This window comes from Leptinotarsa decemlineata, unplaced genomic scaffold (genome assembly GCF_025532065.1).
Source record: "Leptinotarsa decemlineata unplaced genomic scaffold, Ldec_3_MD MMD2_tig00000505_RagTag_RagTag, whole genome shotgun sequence".
Lineage (NCBI taxonomy): Eukaryota > Metazoa > Arthropoda > Insecta > Coleoptera > Chrysomelidae > Leptinotarsa > Leptinotarsa decemlineata.
The window spans coordinates 395884-413213 of record NW_027412549.1 but is presented as its reverse complement, the minus strand read 5'-3'; the positions used below and the strand labels follow the sequence as shown (position 1 = coordinate 413213).

At 33.7% G+C, this 17330-nt stretch overlaps 2 protein-coding genes across 2 annotated transcripts in view; one reads left to right on the top strand and one right to left on the bottom strand.

The window, feature by feature from the left end:
* Cals (calsyntenin 1) overlaps positions 1 to 17330 on the top strand; it is a 159448-nt gene that overhangs the window by 22427 nt on the left and 119691 nt on the right. The gene's annotated exons all lie outside the window — the stretch shown is intronic.
* The window catches only part of LOC111504325 (glucose dehydrogenase [FAD, quinone]), a 55385-nt gene that overhangs the window by 5062 nt on the left and 32993 nt on the right, over positions 1 to 17330 (bottom strand). The window contains exons 2-5 of the mRNA XM_074173722.1: positions 12863 to 13078; positions 5439 to 5673; positions 976 to 1275; positions 611 to 867 (exon numbers count right to left, since the gene is read on the bottom strand). Coding sequence (XP_074029823.1) covers positions 611 to 867; positions 976 to 1275; positions 5439 to 5673; positions 12863 to 13078 — 1008 coding nt within the window. The remainder of the gene's footprint in view (positions 1 to 610; positions 868 to 975; positions 1276 to 5438; positions 5674 to 12862; positions 13079 to 17330) is intronic.

The following is a 17330-nucleotide window of genomic DNA, read 5'->3' as shown; positions in this document are numbered from 1 at the left end:
GTACACCTACGAAATTGAAATATGTTATTCCTGATGATGTATTCGAATAAAAAAACTTCACGTTATAGTTTTCCAGGCCGTCTGAGGGGGTGGAGAGTTGAAAAAATCATATCTTCGAGAATTGAATGTGTACACCTACAAGTTTGAGATATGATATCCATGATGATCTATTCGACATAATGAATCATCAGGAATAACATGTCTCAATATTGTAGGTGTACAAAGTCGATTTTTCATGTTACGATTTTTAAAAATATTTCCACCTTATTTTCAACCCTTCAGACAGTTTAATAAACTAGGACGGTTCTTTTTTTTTTCACTAAATCAGTCAATAAGCGTATCATATTGAAAAATGGTAGGTATACAGAGTCGGTAAATGAAAAAAATAATACTTCGATATTTTTTTCTTAGTGTACTTTGTGGATGTGGATAATTTCACACCCGTCTCATTTTCACGTATATGTATGTCAAGCAGGTCGATAGGAATATTTTGATAAATGAATCATCGAATCTATTCAGATACGACAAATTTTCATCTTATGGTTGAAACTCGTGATGAATGTTGGCCTCGATCTGAATGGTTCAGTTTTGATATTCTCAACATCATTACCTGCTGTCAAATCACCATATCCTTTCAAAAAATCTTCAATTTGTTCCTTCAAACTTTGGCTAGCTATCGAGGTGTTGCTAGAAAATGGAACACCGCAAAATACATGTTCCCGTAAGGTACTGCCAACTTCTAGGTCTTGCACAATTGGTATGCCCACCTCCTCCAGATGCCTTTTGGGCCCTATTCCGGAGAGCATGAGAATTTGCGGGGATGAAATAGCACCAGCGCTTAGTATTACTTCGTTTCGTACTTTCACCCTGTTGGAAAAATACTTCAATGATTTCCCCTATTCCGAATGGATTAATCGAAATTGAAAAAATGCCACATTGAGGAACTTTAATATAATGTAGAGTTAACATACCTACCTATAAGTTTTATTATTTTTGGTGAAGATAACACCGGTGGCTTCTTTGAGGTCGTTGAATTCAATTTTTGTGACGTAACTTTCCGAGGAAATTACAAGGTTCCTTCTGTTCTTCACTGGTAGTATAAAAGCAGACGCCTGGTCTAACCTACGCCCTTCTTTGGTGTTTATTTGCAAAATGGTGGCTCCCAATTGGTTTTTTCCATTGTAGTCCGTAATGTTATATCCAAGTTGCTCATTGGCCTTGAGGAAGATTGGCGAAAAGTTGGATGGTGGCATGTGATAGTTTGTGTGAAGGTATCTGTAATAATGTTTGTTTGGATGTGGTTGGCAAATGTTTCTTCAAAATAAAATGGCAATGTTTCTTGAAATAATAATAATGTCATTTATTCATTATTAAAAATAATGAAAATAAAAGTACAAATTACATAAATGGATGAACAAATAACTGCTAATCGAAAAGTAACTTAATACTTGTTTCGAAGTGGTGAGACAGGAATAAAAATACATAAAATAAAAAAAAATATAAAACAATCTTACAAAAGTCCAAACGTTTACATTTTTTTAAAACATATATACACTTCACACATTTGCTCACACACCTAGACATACGCACACATATCTGTCTGTCTGTTTAAAATCTGTTATTCCGTTAATCAGCTGTCGCCCCCATACGAATGACAACTCTCAGAAGTTGAGAAACTCGTGCGAGCTACGGACTAACGAGGTCTTACCTTTTAACGTGTGATATCTAACACGGTTGCAGAATCATCCCAGCTTCAACCACATAAATTCTCTCGAGAAAAATATCTGGTCGAGGCAGGAATCGAACCCACGGTCTTCCGATCGTGAGTCGGGCGCACTACCACAGGGGGCAATTCCACAACAATAATAATACTTAATAGGATATATACATAGTATAAACCAGATTACATTCCAATAAATTATTGATTTTTTTTCCTTCGTTAATGTCACTAATCGAACTTCTAGGCGTTTTTGAAGAAAATCTAAGAGGTTTTTTTTTAATAGAAAAGAACTGTTGATGCTGGCTATTTTATACGGAAGAGAGTTGTATAGTTTTGGTGCAATATAAAAAAATATCTTTGTCCAAAAGATTTTGACATGAAAGGTACAATATATTTTTTTGACGGGTACCATAACAATAATATTGAATGGTATTTCATGCTGACTTTAAGGGTGTCTCAAGTCTCAGATGGATACATTTAGTTTTTTGATAATATCATTCTCAAGAACCTTTTCTGAATAATTTCTAACGGTTTGAGATGAGTTTTAACAACCCCACCCCATCCCTGAATAACGTAACGTAAATGGCTTTCGACCAAGGCATTATATAATGTCTTCAAATGTTCATAATCAAGTAACTTTTTTAGATATTTAAATTTGTAGATTATTGTTTTGGAGTTTTTCTATTACAAATATGATATGATGATTCCACTTCAGATGGCAATCTATATAGATCCCCAAATATTAAAATTCCACAGATTGGAAAGAGTAGGGCTTACTTTGAATGTTGACTTCAATGTTTTGAAAGGACGGAATGTTTGACTTATTACATGTAAAAGGCATATAGTCAGTTTTATAAGGGTTCACAGCGCGTAGTTTGTGATCCAGCCAGTTTTTCATCAATTCAATGCCTCTTTCGGCTTTTTTCTTGAGAGTATTCCAATTCTTATCTTTTTACACAATACCCATGTCATTGGCGAATCCTATAATATCACCATTATTTTTGAGGGTGAATAATCCGTTGACATATATACTAAAGATTATGGGACCGAGGACAGTACCTTGGGGAACACCGCATTCGATCACTTACTGCTCACGTTTACTCTCACAATTTTATGTCTATTTAATAAGTAGCTCTGAAAAAGATTCAGTAGGTTTTCATCTCTGACGCGAATGTCCTCTTCTAGAGACTGTGAAAGTAGACGATTACTCACCGTGTCGAAGGCCTTTGATAAATCTATGAATATACCTATGCATTGTTTGTTGTTGCTTACCGCGTTGTTGATTTTTTTTTGTCAGTTCGAGGATTGCATATTCTGTTGATACCTACGTTGTTTCTGAAACCAAATTGTTTTTTCCGAAATGATTTTGTATTTGTTGAGATGAGACGTCAATCTGTTTAAATTAGTTTTTCAAATAATTTAGATAAGTGTTTCATTAAGGAGATTGGCCTATAGTTATTGATTCCGTTTTTATTCCACCCTTTATGTAGTGGTAGGTATAATGATAAGATTTTTCAATATCGAAGGCCACAAAACAAATTTATGATATAAACTATGTGTATGAACTGTAAAAGTATAATAATACTGTTTTTTGTTTTTATTGGTATTTGTTCTTCCACAATCTGAAAAACAAAAAAATTTGAATCAACAGAGAATATGTTGAAGAATGTATAGAAATTAAATTTTTCCATTGATTATTCAATTTGTAGGCAAAATTAATAAATACGACAAGTTACTGACTAATTGGACTCTTCAGTACTTTATAGTAAGTATATACACCATAACTTTTCATTACACTTAAGAAGATTGTCTATCGATTCAGTTATGTTTATTTTTCAGATTATGGAAGGTTAACCGAGTAAATCCAAAAGTCGACTGCCCCACAAAAATTACAAGAATGAAAAAAATCATATTGAAAAAATTACAATTACAATGTGTTTTGTACATTTTCAAAAATTCAATTTGTAACGTCTAGTTTGTTTTCGTTTCTGTGAAAAGGTTTAATTACGACAACTTTTAAGCATTTGGGAAATAATCCATCAATATCGACATTAAACGCTTTATTTATCAAATATGTTGAAAGTTGATTCATTTTTTTTGGATATATTTGAGAGTTTCTGATGTTATTCAACAAAAGTAATTTTTTGTGGAGGAAAATCAGTTTTTTTCGAACTTTTTTGGGTATTTTTACCTTCCACAATTTGAAAAATATGAAAATTATAATAGAGAACTTTATACAGGTAACTTAACGGTGTAAACTAAAATGTTTGCCCTTTCTTCACCTATATATAGTACTTCATTATAATTTTCTGATGTTATATTGTCAATTCCTGGGATTTACTATTTTTCAAACTCAAAATTGTTTTCATGCCCTCTATTTCATTCATTTGCGACAAAAATATTGTTATTGTATGTTCATTTTGTTTGTGTTTAGTATTTGTTACACAAATTTAGCTTTTGGAATTATTTGCCATTTCTTTACCAATTTTTAAAGCGTTTATTACAGAAATTATCAGTTTTAAATCAGTTGTTTTGCTGCCATCAGGATTCTGTACCTATTTTATGTTATATTTTTTTAGAAATTTCATTAATAGTGCCATAAATAAATACTTTTAGTGGTATTTTATTGTTTTATTTATTCAGTCGGTACAAAACTCTGAGTCAGGATTATGCTGGTATAAGGAATTCAATTAAAATTAATAAAAACTTTTGACAATGAGAAAATATGAACATTCAAATAATTTCAATTCGATGATCATCATTGAACTATTTTTTTGTGTTTTTTGGAATATATATGTTGTCAATATTATTACCGTCATAACACTTTCAGTTTTTTTTAAAGTACTTTAGCTTTTCAATTAAACGATTGAAACTGATTTGTATTTTGTTCCGTAAATTTATTTTTCCTAACAACTTATTTTTTTCTCTGGTGAATTTTATTATCGAGGCAGTTTTCCAAGGGTTTCTTTTTTGAATTTATTTTCAGTACAATATTCACATGTTTTTCAGTTTAATAAATTTTCCTGTTCAATTTTTTCTTATAATTCTCTATCAAAGAGAACTAATTTGAATTGTTTTAATGAAACTTTTTGTATTCTTTCCGGGACGTAAAATGGGTCATAACGTAAGTAAGGATGTGTTAAATCCATTTAGAGTATTGAAACAATATATGAAATTTTTTTCCCACATCTTAAAACCCTAGTCTTCTTGTTGATTGGTCTGATAAATAAAACTTTTTTCTCCAATTACATTTCAATATTCTTGTACATTATTATTCGAAATATTAATATCTCTCATTATTATGTATATGTACGTCAACATTTTAGGCAATTTTTCAGATGATCATTAATGAAATTTGGTCCAGTTGTTGGACGTGGTTTGTAAATTCCATTGACAATAATACACACCCGTGTTAGGAATCACACGTTAAAAGGTAAGACCTCGTTTAGTCCTTAGCTCGCACAAGTTTTCAACTTCTGAGAGTTGTCGTTCGTATGGGGGCGACAGCTGATTTACGGGAAAACAGATTTTTTTTTATTATTGATTGTAGTACTAAATTCCATCACATTTCTATCTCAAAATTTCTTAACAGTAGAAAATTGTGATCATTTAGATTATATTTCCCTTCATTGAAGAACAGCTGATACCCATCGAGATTAAACACAGGTGTATCACATATATTTGCCAATATATGATATTTAATGCTCAAAATCTTTACCCATCTTTGCCGTGATATTCCTCGTCCGCCGGCGCGTTGGGGTTGTTTTTATGGAAATCTTCAGATTTCTTGAAGTATTCGAGGACGTTTAAGTACCTCCAGCTGGGATCGTTCACAATTTCCGCCCATATGTCGTAGTCTCTGCTGTTGCCCCGGCTGTAGACAAGCTCGTTGATGAGTGACGTTCCGCCAATACCTTTACCTCTAGGGGCAGCGCATTTGTGGTCGACGGCGCCTGCAAAAATGGCCATTTATTTTAAAATGTAGTGTACTGTACCTACTTTTATTCCACCAGGTAGTTTGAAGAATAAACAGACATGACTATGGGAACATAGCGCGAAATGGACATAAATATCTTTTTTGACAAAAAGGTAGTTTGAAAAGTCTTCAGAGATGTGAAATGAAAATAATAGCAAGCGCCAAACGTGATGGCCAGCAATCGCGCAGGTATAGACTCTCCCAAATATATTACTATTGGATTACGATAATCCCCTTGCCGGCCAGTGTCGTATCTATAATTAGTTTCAATCAGGGTAGCAAATGGAACATTACTTCTTTGTAATTTCTTTTCATATTTTATTTAGTAGTTCATTATATAATGATACAGTCTTGATGACTGGTTTTTTTCAGGCGAAGACTTTTTTTCACGTCAACAGTATTGGAGGACAAGTAATGAAATCCTCTGTACAGAGCATTTGTATGTCTTGCAAGAGTTTTAGTGGGGCTTACAATGAAATGAGGCGGGCTCGCCATCATGTTTGGCGCTTGGTGTATTGAAGTAGTCCATTGAAATATTTAATTTTTCAGAACTTAGCGTGCGTTTTTCAGAGGACGCAATTTTATTTTGTTGATGTGTTTGAGTTTGAGTTCAAGTTTGTGGGGTCGTAGCTCTTGTCCACCGGTCGCCATCTTGGGGAAAAAAAGTTAATAAATTAATAGTAACATAAGAGTGTTGAGAAAATGAAACATTATATGAATAACAAAATATATAATGGAAAACTAAGCGTATTACGAATATTCAAGAACCCGGTCAACTTCGGAGCGCTGTAAAACCCAGAAAAATTTATGAAATTGAACAAATTTGTAGTGGAAATTATTCATTGAAAAAACCCGCTATAAGATTACTCTGATGTCATTTCATTGTAAAATTACCAGAAAAAGATATAACGCTCAAAAGACAAGTTCAAACATTTTCTGTAATTTTTGTTTATAATGTTTTTTTTTTCATGAAATATAATAGGAGCTAAGTTGTAGGCAACTCAATTTGCTACAAATAATGTTTCATAAAATTTTCTGTAGAGTTGCTATTTTATGATATACAGCGCGAAAACCTTTTGCACCCCTTTTTCCAAGATGCCAGCCGAGGGATAAGGGTTGCGACCCCACAAACTTGAACTTTAGCTTATACTATCACCTCTACACATCAAAGAAATAAAATTGCGTCATCTGAAAAACGCAACCCTAAATGTAACTTTTCAATGAACTAATAAAGTCCGATCGCAAAATGAAGGCGAGGTTGTTGTAGTTGTGAGTGTTAAGCTGCGGGCACGAAAATGGCGACGGACGAGCGATAGCGTCACCCAGCTCTAAAAAGCTGGGTTTTTCCAAATTCTACTTTCGAAGAGGGCGAAAAAAAGGGTTAGACCTTCTCACGGTAGGCTAAGACTGCCATTTCAAACAATAACAAACACAAAAATCGGTATATAATTTCTTAGTCAGATATAAAAGGAAACATCGATATCGAAGCTTGTAGCTGAGTAGCTCCAGAATGTACGATTTTTTAGGAAAGACAAAAAACATTTTGAGAAATTAAGTTGTTGTATAGTTTATCGTTAACTTTTATTTTATAGCTGATGTTTGTGGATACTTGTTTCTTTTAAAAATTTTGGCTTGATTTGTTTATAGTAACACTGAGATCTACGCGGTTTTTTTCTGATCATGCTTTGTTGGTCGAACGGGGTTTGTTCCACTCATCCGGTGAAACGACGGTTCAAGGCGCAAGGCTGGACGATAGGCTATAGTCCGACCCCTGCACGTTAAAAGGTAGACCTCGTTAATCCTTAGCTCGCACAAGTTTCAACTTTTGAGGGTTTTCGTTCTTAGGGAGGCGACAGCTGGTTAACGGAAAAACAGATTTTGCTCGTTGCCCTAGTACTAGAAAGATACCTATTTATAAATAAGTGTCATTCTCATTTCAGTAACTGAAAACTTTGACTCTAACTTCTAGAAATAAACTTCATCTAGATAGTGTCCTGCCGTTTATTTCCGTACTTTTGATTGAATAATGAGATTTATAGGGCCCTGCAATTTCATCATAGACTCCACCATTCTAAAAAAGTTCCTTCACCGGAAAAGTTTGTACAGGAATGTACTTGCCCTGGATTTGAATATTGTTTTATTAAATACATAATTGATTTTTTTCAATACTTTTGGTTTTGTTAATTGGGTTTTGTTTAAATTATTATTTCTATCAAATAACTGAAATATACGACGGAACATTTATCCGCTAATATGTTCAAACACAATCAAATCGACGTGTTTCTTACTATATTAGCAACATAAAATAAAATTATTATTATCATATAATTTCTGCCTTTACCAAATTTCTGAGAGTTCAAGGATATCCAGGCTTTAATGATAGAAGTACTCTTTTTATTACTTCAGAATTTGAATCTAAACTATGTTACAGTAATAAATATGAATTATACAGGGTAAGCTATTTAGAAAACAAATGTCAGTTATTTCTCGTCGTTACGTCTACATTTTAAAAGTACAAGTAGAATATCTGTCAGGGTCAACGTCAAGAATGTCAATACGTAGAATGTTGCTAATTCAGTATATCTACTTTCAACAGAAGATATCAAAAATCAAGTTTTTTTTTTTCAGTTTCATGTATTGACAATTTCATTTTCGTTTAATTTTTTGTCAGCCAACATTTCTAATAAATTTCGGAAATAAGATGTTCTGTTGCTAATAGAACTTAATCAGAATACCCTGTATTTCCGTAAATATTTACTTGAGAAAGTTTTGCAAAAAGACTTTGAGTACATCGTGTGAATTACAACATATCAAACATTTCTAACGAATACATCAGAAACAATTTTCGCGAAATCAATAAATTCTCAATCTTTGACGCCCTGTATATCTCAAACCTGTGAGGTTTGGGATGTACAGGGTGTTTTTTATCAAGACGACCTGAACTACAAAATATTGAAACTTATTAATATTGGTAATAATATGAATTTTATTTAAAAATAATGACCATGTTACGATTTGTCCCACTCAGAATCAAAAATAAAAAATGTTTTTTAGATATTTCAGATACAAATTTTAATTGATTTTTTATACCAAGCATGTAAACAAACGAGTGAAACAATTTTCGTGAATATGTTGCTAATTACACAATGCACAAGAAGTAGGTAAGATTGAAAAGAGAAATCAATGATTCCTAATCTTACATTAGATTCAAGCTACCGATTTTTTTCTTAAAGCCTATTTTGAAAAATTTACACTGTTTTGACCAGTATATCCCCTGACCACACCTGTCTGTTATTCTACTATCCAAGATTTCATTTAATAAGTACTTGAAGTGGATCAATTAGCAACCGCCATCTGGTATTTACATTGGAGAGTAAACCCGATTGGTAGATATAAAAACCATAAAGATTATTACACCAGCTGCCGAAAAAATAACCGACAAGTGGTTTTTGGACAGCTGCCAACTACCTTATGGCCATTGTGATTTGGCTAAGTTATTTTGTGTGTAGAATATTTCTACTTTCTAATTTCAAAAAGCAACAATCTCTTCACGTGGTCACTCGATATTCAATTTTTAAGCCCTTGCTAAATCCCGCACTTCTATATTTCCTGGAGGCAGTTCTGAATGTTCATCAACATTAATGTTCCGTAACAATATTCATTACCACAAAATAGGTGTAATTAAAATTAGTTTCGATAATTTCAGTCAATTGAACTAGATTCGGTTTTTGTCGAGTTCAGTTAAGCGGTTATAATTAATTGATGCAGTAGTGTGCAGGGATCTTACTCTTCCGAATCGTAGTCTTTCATTTCCAGTTCATGATGAAGTCTGTTAGAAACATTTGGATTTCTACTATGTTCAATATTTTTCATTATTTCATTTCTCTTTTTCTTCTCATAGATTACAAATTTGTCACTTTTTTAGACAAGGGAAGTCTGAACCTACATTTGTAACTAATTACTCGTATGTAACGGCGAACATTTTACGTTACGTCTGGTAGAGACGAAGTACTGTTGCATATTTGGCACGCGTAACCGTTACAAGCCGCCCGATCATTTGTTGGTTTTAAGCCGTTGGTCGCATCAAAAGATTGTTATGTTACGCACGGCATTGAGTTGGGACAATTATTTAGATATCGCATATCTTTGCCTGTGTAATGCAGGGTTGTATTGTAGCCTCTTTCGGTTACCTTACGGAATAATTGAAACTGACAAAGCTCAAATGCTTTTGGAGCGAACTGTGTTATTTCATAAACATAGGAACATATTTGGTTATATTCGGGGCATTGGATATGCCGTAACAGGGTTGTATTGTAACCTCTTTCGGTTACGTTACGGGAAAATTGAAACTGACAAAGCTCAAATGCTTTTGGAGCGAACTGTGTTATTTCAAAAACATACGAACATATGTGGCGTTATATTCGGGGCATTGGATATGACGTATGGTTGTATTGTAACCTCTTTCGGTTACGTTACGGGATAATTGAAACTGACAAAGCTTAAATGCTTTTGGAGCGAATTGTGTTATTTCATAAACATACGAACATATTTGGCGTTGTATTCGGGGCATTGGATATGCCGTAACATTATCAATCACATTCAAACAAGGTATCGATGCTTCAGATGTATAACAATGTAACAAACTTTTAAATGTAAAATTAATAAATAATTGGCACGTGACAGTTTTAGTTTATTTTTCATCTTTTTGGTGGACTTTGACTGGGTAAAAGTATAACCGGAGATATCGCATCACTTGACAGAACTGGTCAGTCTATGGAACTACGTCTGCCTGAAAGTTAATATGGTAGAGGTGCACCATCTTGGCGGAGAGCCACTTCAATTTGAAAGAAGATTGGATTTAATAGAAGTATTTCTTGAATCAACGAGGTGATTCGATTTTGTAGCAGCTTCAGATATCTTTTTAAATTGTTTTCCACCCGGCGGGAATAGGAAAACAAAAACAAATGGTAGGTGGATAATGTACTATTAGTGATTAATTTAGTTTATTTGAATGAAATATAATTTCGATTTTGCTTTTTTCAAGAAATTTCAAATGATCACACGTTTACAAGGACCGGTCCAACTGTCAAAAACATTCAGTAATATGGTCTACTCTCATATCCACTACAATCTAGAGGAAGTGGAAATCCAAGAAATAACTTGATGAACAACATAACAGAAACAATTTAGAATAAAGAAGAATCACATATTTCTCCTCAAAAGGTTCAATTATGGGAAATCAATTAAGAATTTCTTTTATTGGCATAGATATGTGGATGACGTTTTGGTATGTTTTTATAGGTACCTACTAAGAGACAATTAGATAATTTTCATAGGAATATTAATAAAATTCATGAAAACATTGAATTGACTATTGAAGTGGAAGTAAACAACTCAATCAATTTTTTGGACTTAAAGTAGAATGAACAACAAACATAATGTTTGAAGGTGATTGACAATGTTTCATGATGAATTTCACTAGTTCGGACTTCCATTGTCTACTATATAAAATGATTTGAAATACCTGAAACAACTAAAAAAGAGAAGAATTAAGAATGAATAGGTGAAAATAACAAATATAATTAGCAGAATAAACCTGAAATGAAATAATAGTGAAATAAAATACAAGTAAAAATAGAACAATTGAATAAATAAAAAAATGAAAAAAGAAAATAAAACTAAAAAGGTGAGAGATTCCAAGTCACGTTAGTTCACGACGTTTCGATTGTTAGTATCTACAATCGTCTTCATCAGTCATCACCCGAAGATGATTGTAGATACTAACAATCGAAACGTCGTGAACTAACGTGACTTGGAATCTCTCCACTTTTCTTTTCTTTTTTCATTTCTTTATTTTTTTTATTTATTCAATTGTTCTATTTTTACTTGTATTTTAAATCACTATTATTTCATTTCAGGTTTATTTTGCTTAATATATTTGTTATTTTCAGCTATTCATTTTTAATTCTTCTATTTTTTAGTTGTTTCAAGGATTTCAAATCATTTTATATAGTAGACAATGGAAGTCTGAACTAGTGAAAAACAAAACATGATTTTTTCAATTTGTCACTAACCGTACTATACGGATATTACTAAACATTACGATTCTATCCATTCATTCAACACAAAGTAGCAGCTTATAATACCATGATTCACAGTAGTCAATGTTGCTCTTTCAATAGATATTTCAATAAAGAACTTAATATCATCAAGCAAATTGCGGTTAACAATCGGTTTAAAGCCGAATTAATAAACAAAATACTTTCCGAGAAAGTCTACGCAAAAGCGATTCGATAATCAAAATTATAGAGCTTTAACGTATTTTGGAGAAACAACGGAAAAAGTGGCTTCATTTTTGGGGAAACGAGATATTAAAATTGCATATGGAACAAGTACCTAATACTGGGAAAATTAGTTAAAAATAATAAAGACAAAACATCCAAAATTTGAGAAATCAGCACATAAATTAAAGTGTGGAACGTGTTCTAAGGTATATATTGGTCAAACTGGCAGAATATTAAGGAATCGAATCCAGGAACATCATATGAGCTATGTAAATAAGAAACAAATTCAACATATTCAAATCATCTTCTAGAAGAAAATCATATCTTTGACGAAGAGTTCGCAATTTTGCACATAGAAAATAAAGGTTTGAAACTGAATCATTTGGAAGCAATGGAAATTAATAAACTTGAAAATTCAAACATTCTAATGAATGACCAATTGGATTTGAATAGATCACCATTATTGAACTTGTTTTCTTAAAACCGAGAAAGAATTGTTATTGATGTACATGTGAGGTAATAATATGCTTCAGGTGATCATAATTGAACAGGTACCTTAGGTAGAGGTTTAGGTAATTTTTTGGAGGTAGTCTCAATTATGGTTATCTGTAGTATATAAATATTAGTGTAAGAAGCAATTTGAAGAATTCAAATCACTTGATAAAGCTACTGTGTTAGCGAAACATGTGATATATATTTTTCAAATAAAGTTGGTGGAGATCAAATCGTGAGGTGTAGTTTATGAAATTACTATGGATCTTCATCGTGTAACGGCCGAAAAAATTAGAAAAAAAAGAAGAAGAAGAGTCATAACCACGAAGAGAAATAAAGAAGGATTGTCGTAATTATTTTTCATTGCATTTGATCTGGAATGACTTTTACCTAGACACGCTGTTTTCTGTGGGGTACTCATGAAGCCCCAATTGTAGTCACTGAAGATCGCCGCACCAAAGTATCGAGGAATCATAGTGAAGTTGTCGGGGTATTTTCCAGCTTCGAGGAGCAACACATTCCATTGTTTTATTTCTGACAGACGGCTCGCCACGACGGAACCCGTCGAGCCGGCACCGATTACGACAAAGTCGAATGTACCAATATCTGCAAAAAATACAATGCTTAATAATTTAATCAATACTTCCTACATTGGACGTTGAAACATTATAAGTAAAATTTTTTTATACTTGCAAGTAAGTGTTCATACAAACGGGTGAACGCTCATATACAGGGTGGGCTATCGAAAACTTGACATGGAGGTTTTGGGTACTAATCTTGCAAATCCGAAAAAAACGCTCAGACAGGTCGATTTTTATGGGAGGGGAACAGTTTTTTACCCATTTACAGCGTCGACACTTCAACCCGGAGCAGAGGGGTGAACAAACCTTGGAATTTTAATAGGGAACTGGCGGCAAGTCGCACATCGTTTGAAAGATCTTGGAATTCTATAAACAATGGCGTGCATTTTTTTCAAATTTGGACGTATTCAAAAGAGTTCTTTTCGATAATTAACTTTTTCAATATTGTTAATAGCAACAAATTGTTGTACGCCACTGCTCAGTTGGAATGTATTTGGAAACCTTTCATTTGTTTCTTACGCTACTTTTTGGTAAATTATCAGTTCTCTGATAAGAGGACTATTACAATTGAGAAATGGTTAAAATTGCAGCGAGGGTTGAGTTGATTAAACTGTACTATGAAAATAGACGTTGTGATGCGAGAGCCTCTGAACTGATGTTCAATGAACAACATGGGAAGAATGTGTCGCGACAGTATGTTTTCGATTTAATTGCAAAATTTCGCGCAAGTAAAAAACGGCAAATCGAACCACCAGTAACAAATGAGGTGATACAAGTGGCAATTCTGGGCCATGTTGAGCTTGACCATACTTTGTTTCAGGGGTGTCACGAACTAACATTCGGCTTATTTTAAAAACCCACAAAATGCATCCTTACCAGATTAAATTAACGCAAGGACTGAATGATGATGATTTCGATCGACGCTTGCAATTTTGCGAGTTGGTTAGTGAACGAGCGGTGGAAAATCAACATTTTATTTTTAACATTTGCTTCAGTGATGAATGTTCTTTTTTTTTCTAATGGCACAGTTAATCACCAGTTGTCGCTATTGGGCTAATTCAAATCCTCACATTTTTTCATTTTACGAGGATATTTTTTTGGGGGATGGGGTTGGTTACCACCCTACATTTTAGGTAAATTGAGTGGCACCTCCTTATGAAGGTTGCGTTTTGACTTGGATATTTTATGCTTCTGATAAAAAAGTGAATCATATTAAAAACTTAGCTACACAACAAATACAACCTGCTGATTTCCTTGAATGCTGATGACACAGAAAATTTAAAAAAAACTGTTTTAGGGATAATAAATCCCAATAATTGTTTTTAAAGCACACACAAAAAAAGTAACACCTAATAAGGGTAACTCACATAGGAAATTTATAGTAAATGTTCAAAATTTTCGCCATTTTGCTCCATGCAACAATAAAGATTTTTGTTCGAATTTGCTCTTACATTATTCAACATCTCAGGAGTTATAGCTCGGCATTCATCAATAATTATACGACTCAATTCATCCCAATTGGCTGGCTGTGTAGCATAAACTTTAGACTTTAAATATCCCCACAAAAAGTAGTCCAGTGGTGTTAAATCTGGTGATCGTGCTGGCCATTCAATTGGACCTCTTCTGCTAATCCATTGTCCTTCAAAATGATTATTCAAAAAAATTTCGAACCCACTGGGCATAATGGGATGGTGCACCGTCTTCTTGTTGAAAATGAATAAATTCATCTTGACATTTTGGACCCTGTTCAATTATTTCAACTATACGAGGTTGTATTGCCTCTTCAAGAAGTTGTAAATAAGAATCACCGGTTAAATTTCCATCAATGAAAAATATACCTATAATATGTTTGCCGAATATTCCGGCCCAGACATTCAACTTTTGGGGGTGTTGGGTATGTATTTCTGCGTACTGTCTTGGGTTTTCATCCGACCAATAACGGCAATTGTGACGGTTCACGCAACCATTTAAGTAAAATGAGCTTTCGTCCGAAAAACAGATGTTATGAAGCAGCTCGGGATTTTGCATTAATCTCTCACTCATGCCCTCACAAAACTTCTGTCTTCGGTCAAAATCATCCTCATTGAGTTCATGAACAAGTTTAATTTTGTAAGGATGGAATTTGTGGTTTTTAAGGATTCTTCATGCGCTCATATGGCTTATTCCGGCCATTGCTGATAAACCTCTGGTACTTAACCTGGATTGGCAATGACTTGACCAATCACTCCAATCGCATTATCGTCATTCACTACCCTTCTCTGAACATTTCTTTTCTTATTTAAAACCGAACCTGTCTCCCTGAATTTTGTGACCAAATCCAGAACGTGATTTCTGCTTAGGTGTTTACCAGGTTTTTGCTCGTTAAATTAAAATTGATGTTCTATTAGCATTTTGGTCGTTGACAAAAAAATAAAGTAATAACTGAAACCCTTTCAGTAGTAGTGTAAGGCATTTTTAAAACAAATAACAATACACGACCCGTTTAAACAAAATAATCGAACGATGTACCAATGAAATCTGGAAGAAGAGGAGTGGGTATTGATTTTAAAAAAGGGATTTTATTTAACAAAGAACTGATAAGAAGAACTGCTCGAAAAATTTTTTATTTAGGCACATACAAGTTACCGAGTGGTCTGTCTAATGTATTATTAACATGGCAATTTTGACTTCAAATTATCTCGAAAAGTAATCGTTACAAAAATTTTCTTTTAACAGAGTTGTAAAGGTATGGAAAGACCTTTAAAACAAGGTGTCACTCGACCTACTTTCCCTATCTAAATAAGGGTCGTCGGACCCACCCCTCCGAGGGGGTGCGTACTACAAAAAATCTGATTAGTCTGAAAGGTGTCCCCCTTCAATTAGAAATCGACGTGTCCGAGCTTTTTTAAAAAATCTCACTTTTTATATTCAAAAACGGCTCTGTTAAGTTTTCGTTGTTACACACTGTATACGGCGTTATAACGAAAACTTGACCTCCCTGTAAGTCAGAAACGGACGTGTAATCGAAAATTTCAAAGAGCACATCAATTTTTATTTCTAGGGGAATTAATTCTGATATGGAAATCATACCCGAAACTTCCCCCTCCTGCGGTCAGCAACTACCCCCCTATTTTTTTCAATGACATGGGGGTCGAGTGATACATCATTTGAAAGGTCTTTTGTCCCCTCTCTTTCTTCTGTAAATTTTTTCGAAATTGGTTCATTCGTTATTGAGAAATTAAATGTCGAACTTAAGAAAAAGCAGAAAATTCGCTGTCGCTCATTTCATTGAGGAAATCAACAAAAGTAATATCAGTGGCAACACAATCAACGGAATGAGGTTTCAAAATGACCTCCATCTAGTTCCACACAATAATACAGTCTACTTTTGAAAGCGTTCCTCACATTATTGAAGATGTCCGGAGTCAGAAATCGGCATTCCCGAACAATTTTCTGTCGTAGGTCTTCTGTTTTACGTATTGATGGCTCACGTTATGGTCTGGATGATTCGTATTATAAATCGTGCAACAGCTTTAGCACATTCATTATTTCGATAATTGGTTGCAACAATGTCTATTCTTTCTTCAGTAGAATAAACCATGTTGGAACACAGTGAACAAGGATGACCGAATAATAATTCGTGAAGAAGTGACAGTGGCCAACTATCCACTTTTTGTTCTGCGACAACTAGATTCAACAAAAACTACCAATGCAGAAAAAACTAACAGTGTCGTCCATTTCAAAACGTTTGCTACAATTGAATAAATTCTACAAATCTAGAAGACCTGCGACAGGGGATTGTTCGGGAATGCCGATTTCTTACTCCGGACATCTTCAATAATAGACGAACGCTTTTGAAAGTAGACTGTATTATTGTATGGAACTAGATGGAGGTGATTTCGAACACTTTATCCGTTGATTGCGTTGCCACTGATTATACTTTTGTTGATTTTCTTAATAAAATGAGCGACAGCGAATTTCTGTTTTTTCTTAAATAAAACGTGCAACATTTAATTTACCAATAACGAATGAACCAATTTCGAAAAAATATACAGAAGTAATAGAGGGACGAAATATTTTTCAAATGATGTATCACTCGACCCCCCATGCCATTGAAAAAAAATAGGGGGGGTAGTTGTTCACCGCAGGATGGTGAAGTTTTGGGTATGATTTTCATATCAGAATTAGTCACATTAAAAATGAAAATTGACGTGTTCTTTGAAATATTTTATTACACGTCCGTTTCTGACTTACAGGGGAGAGGTCAAGTTTTTGTTGGAACACCCTGTATAGTGTTA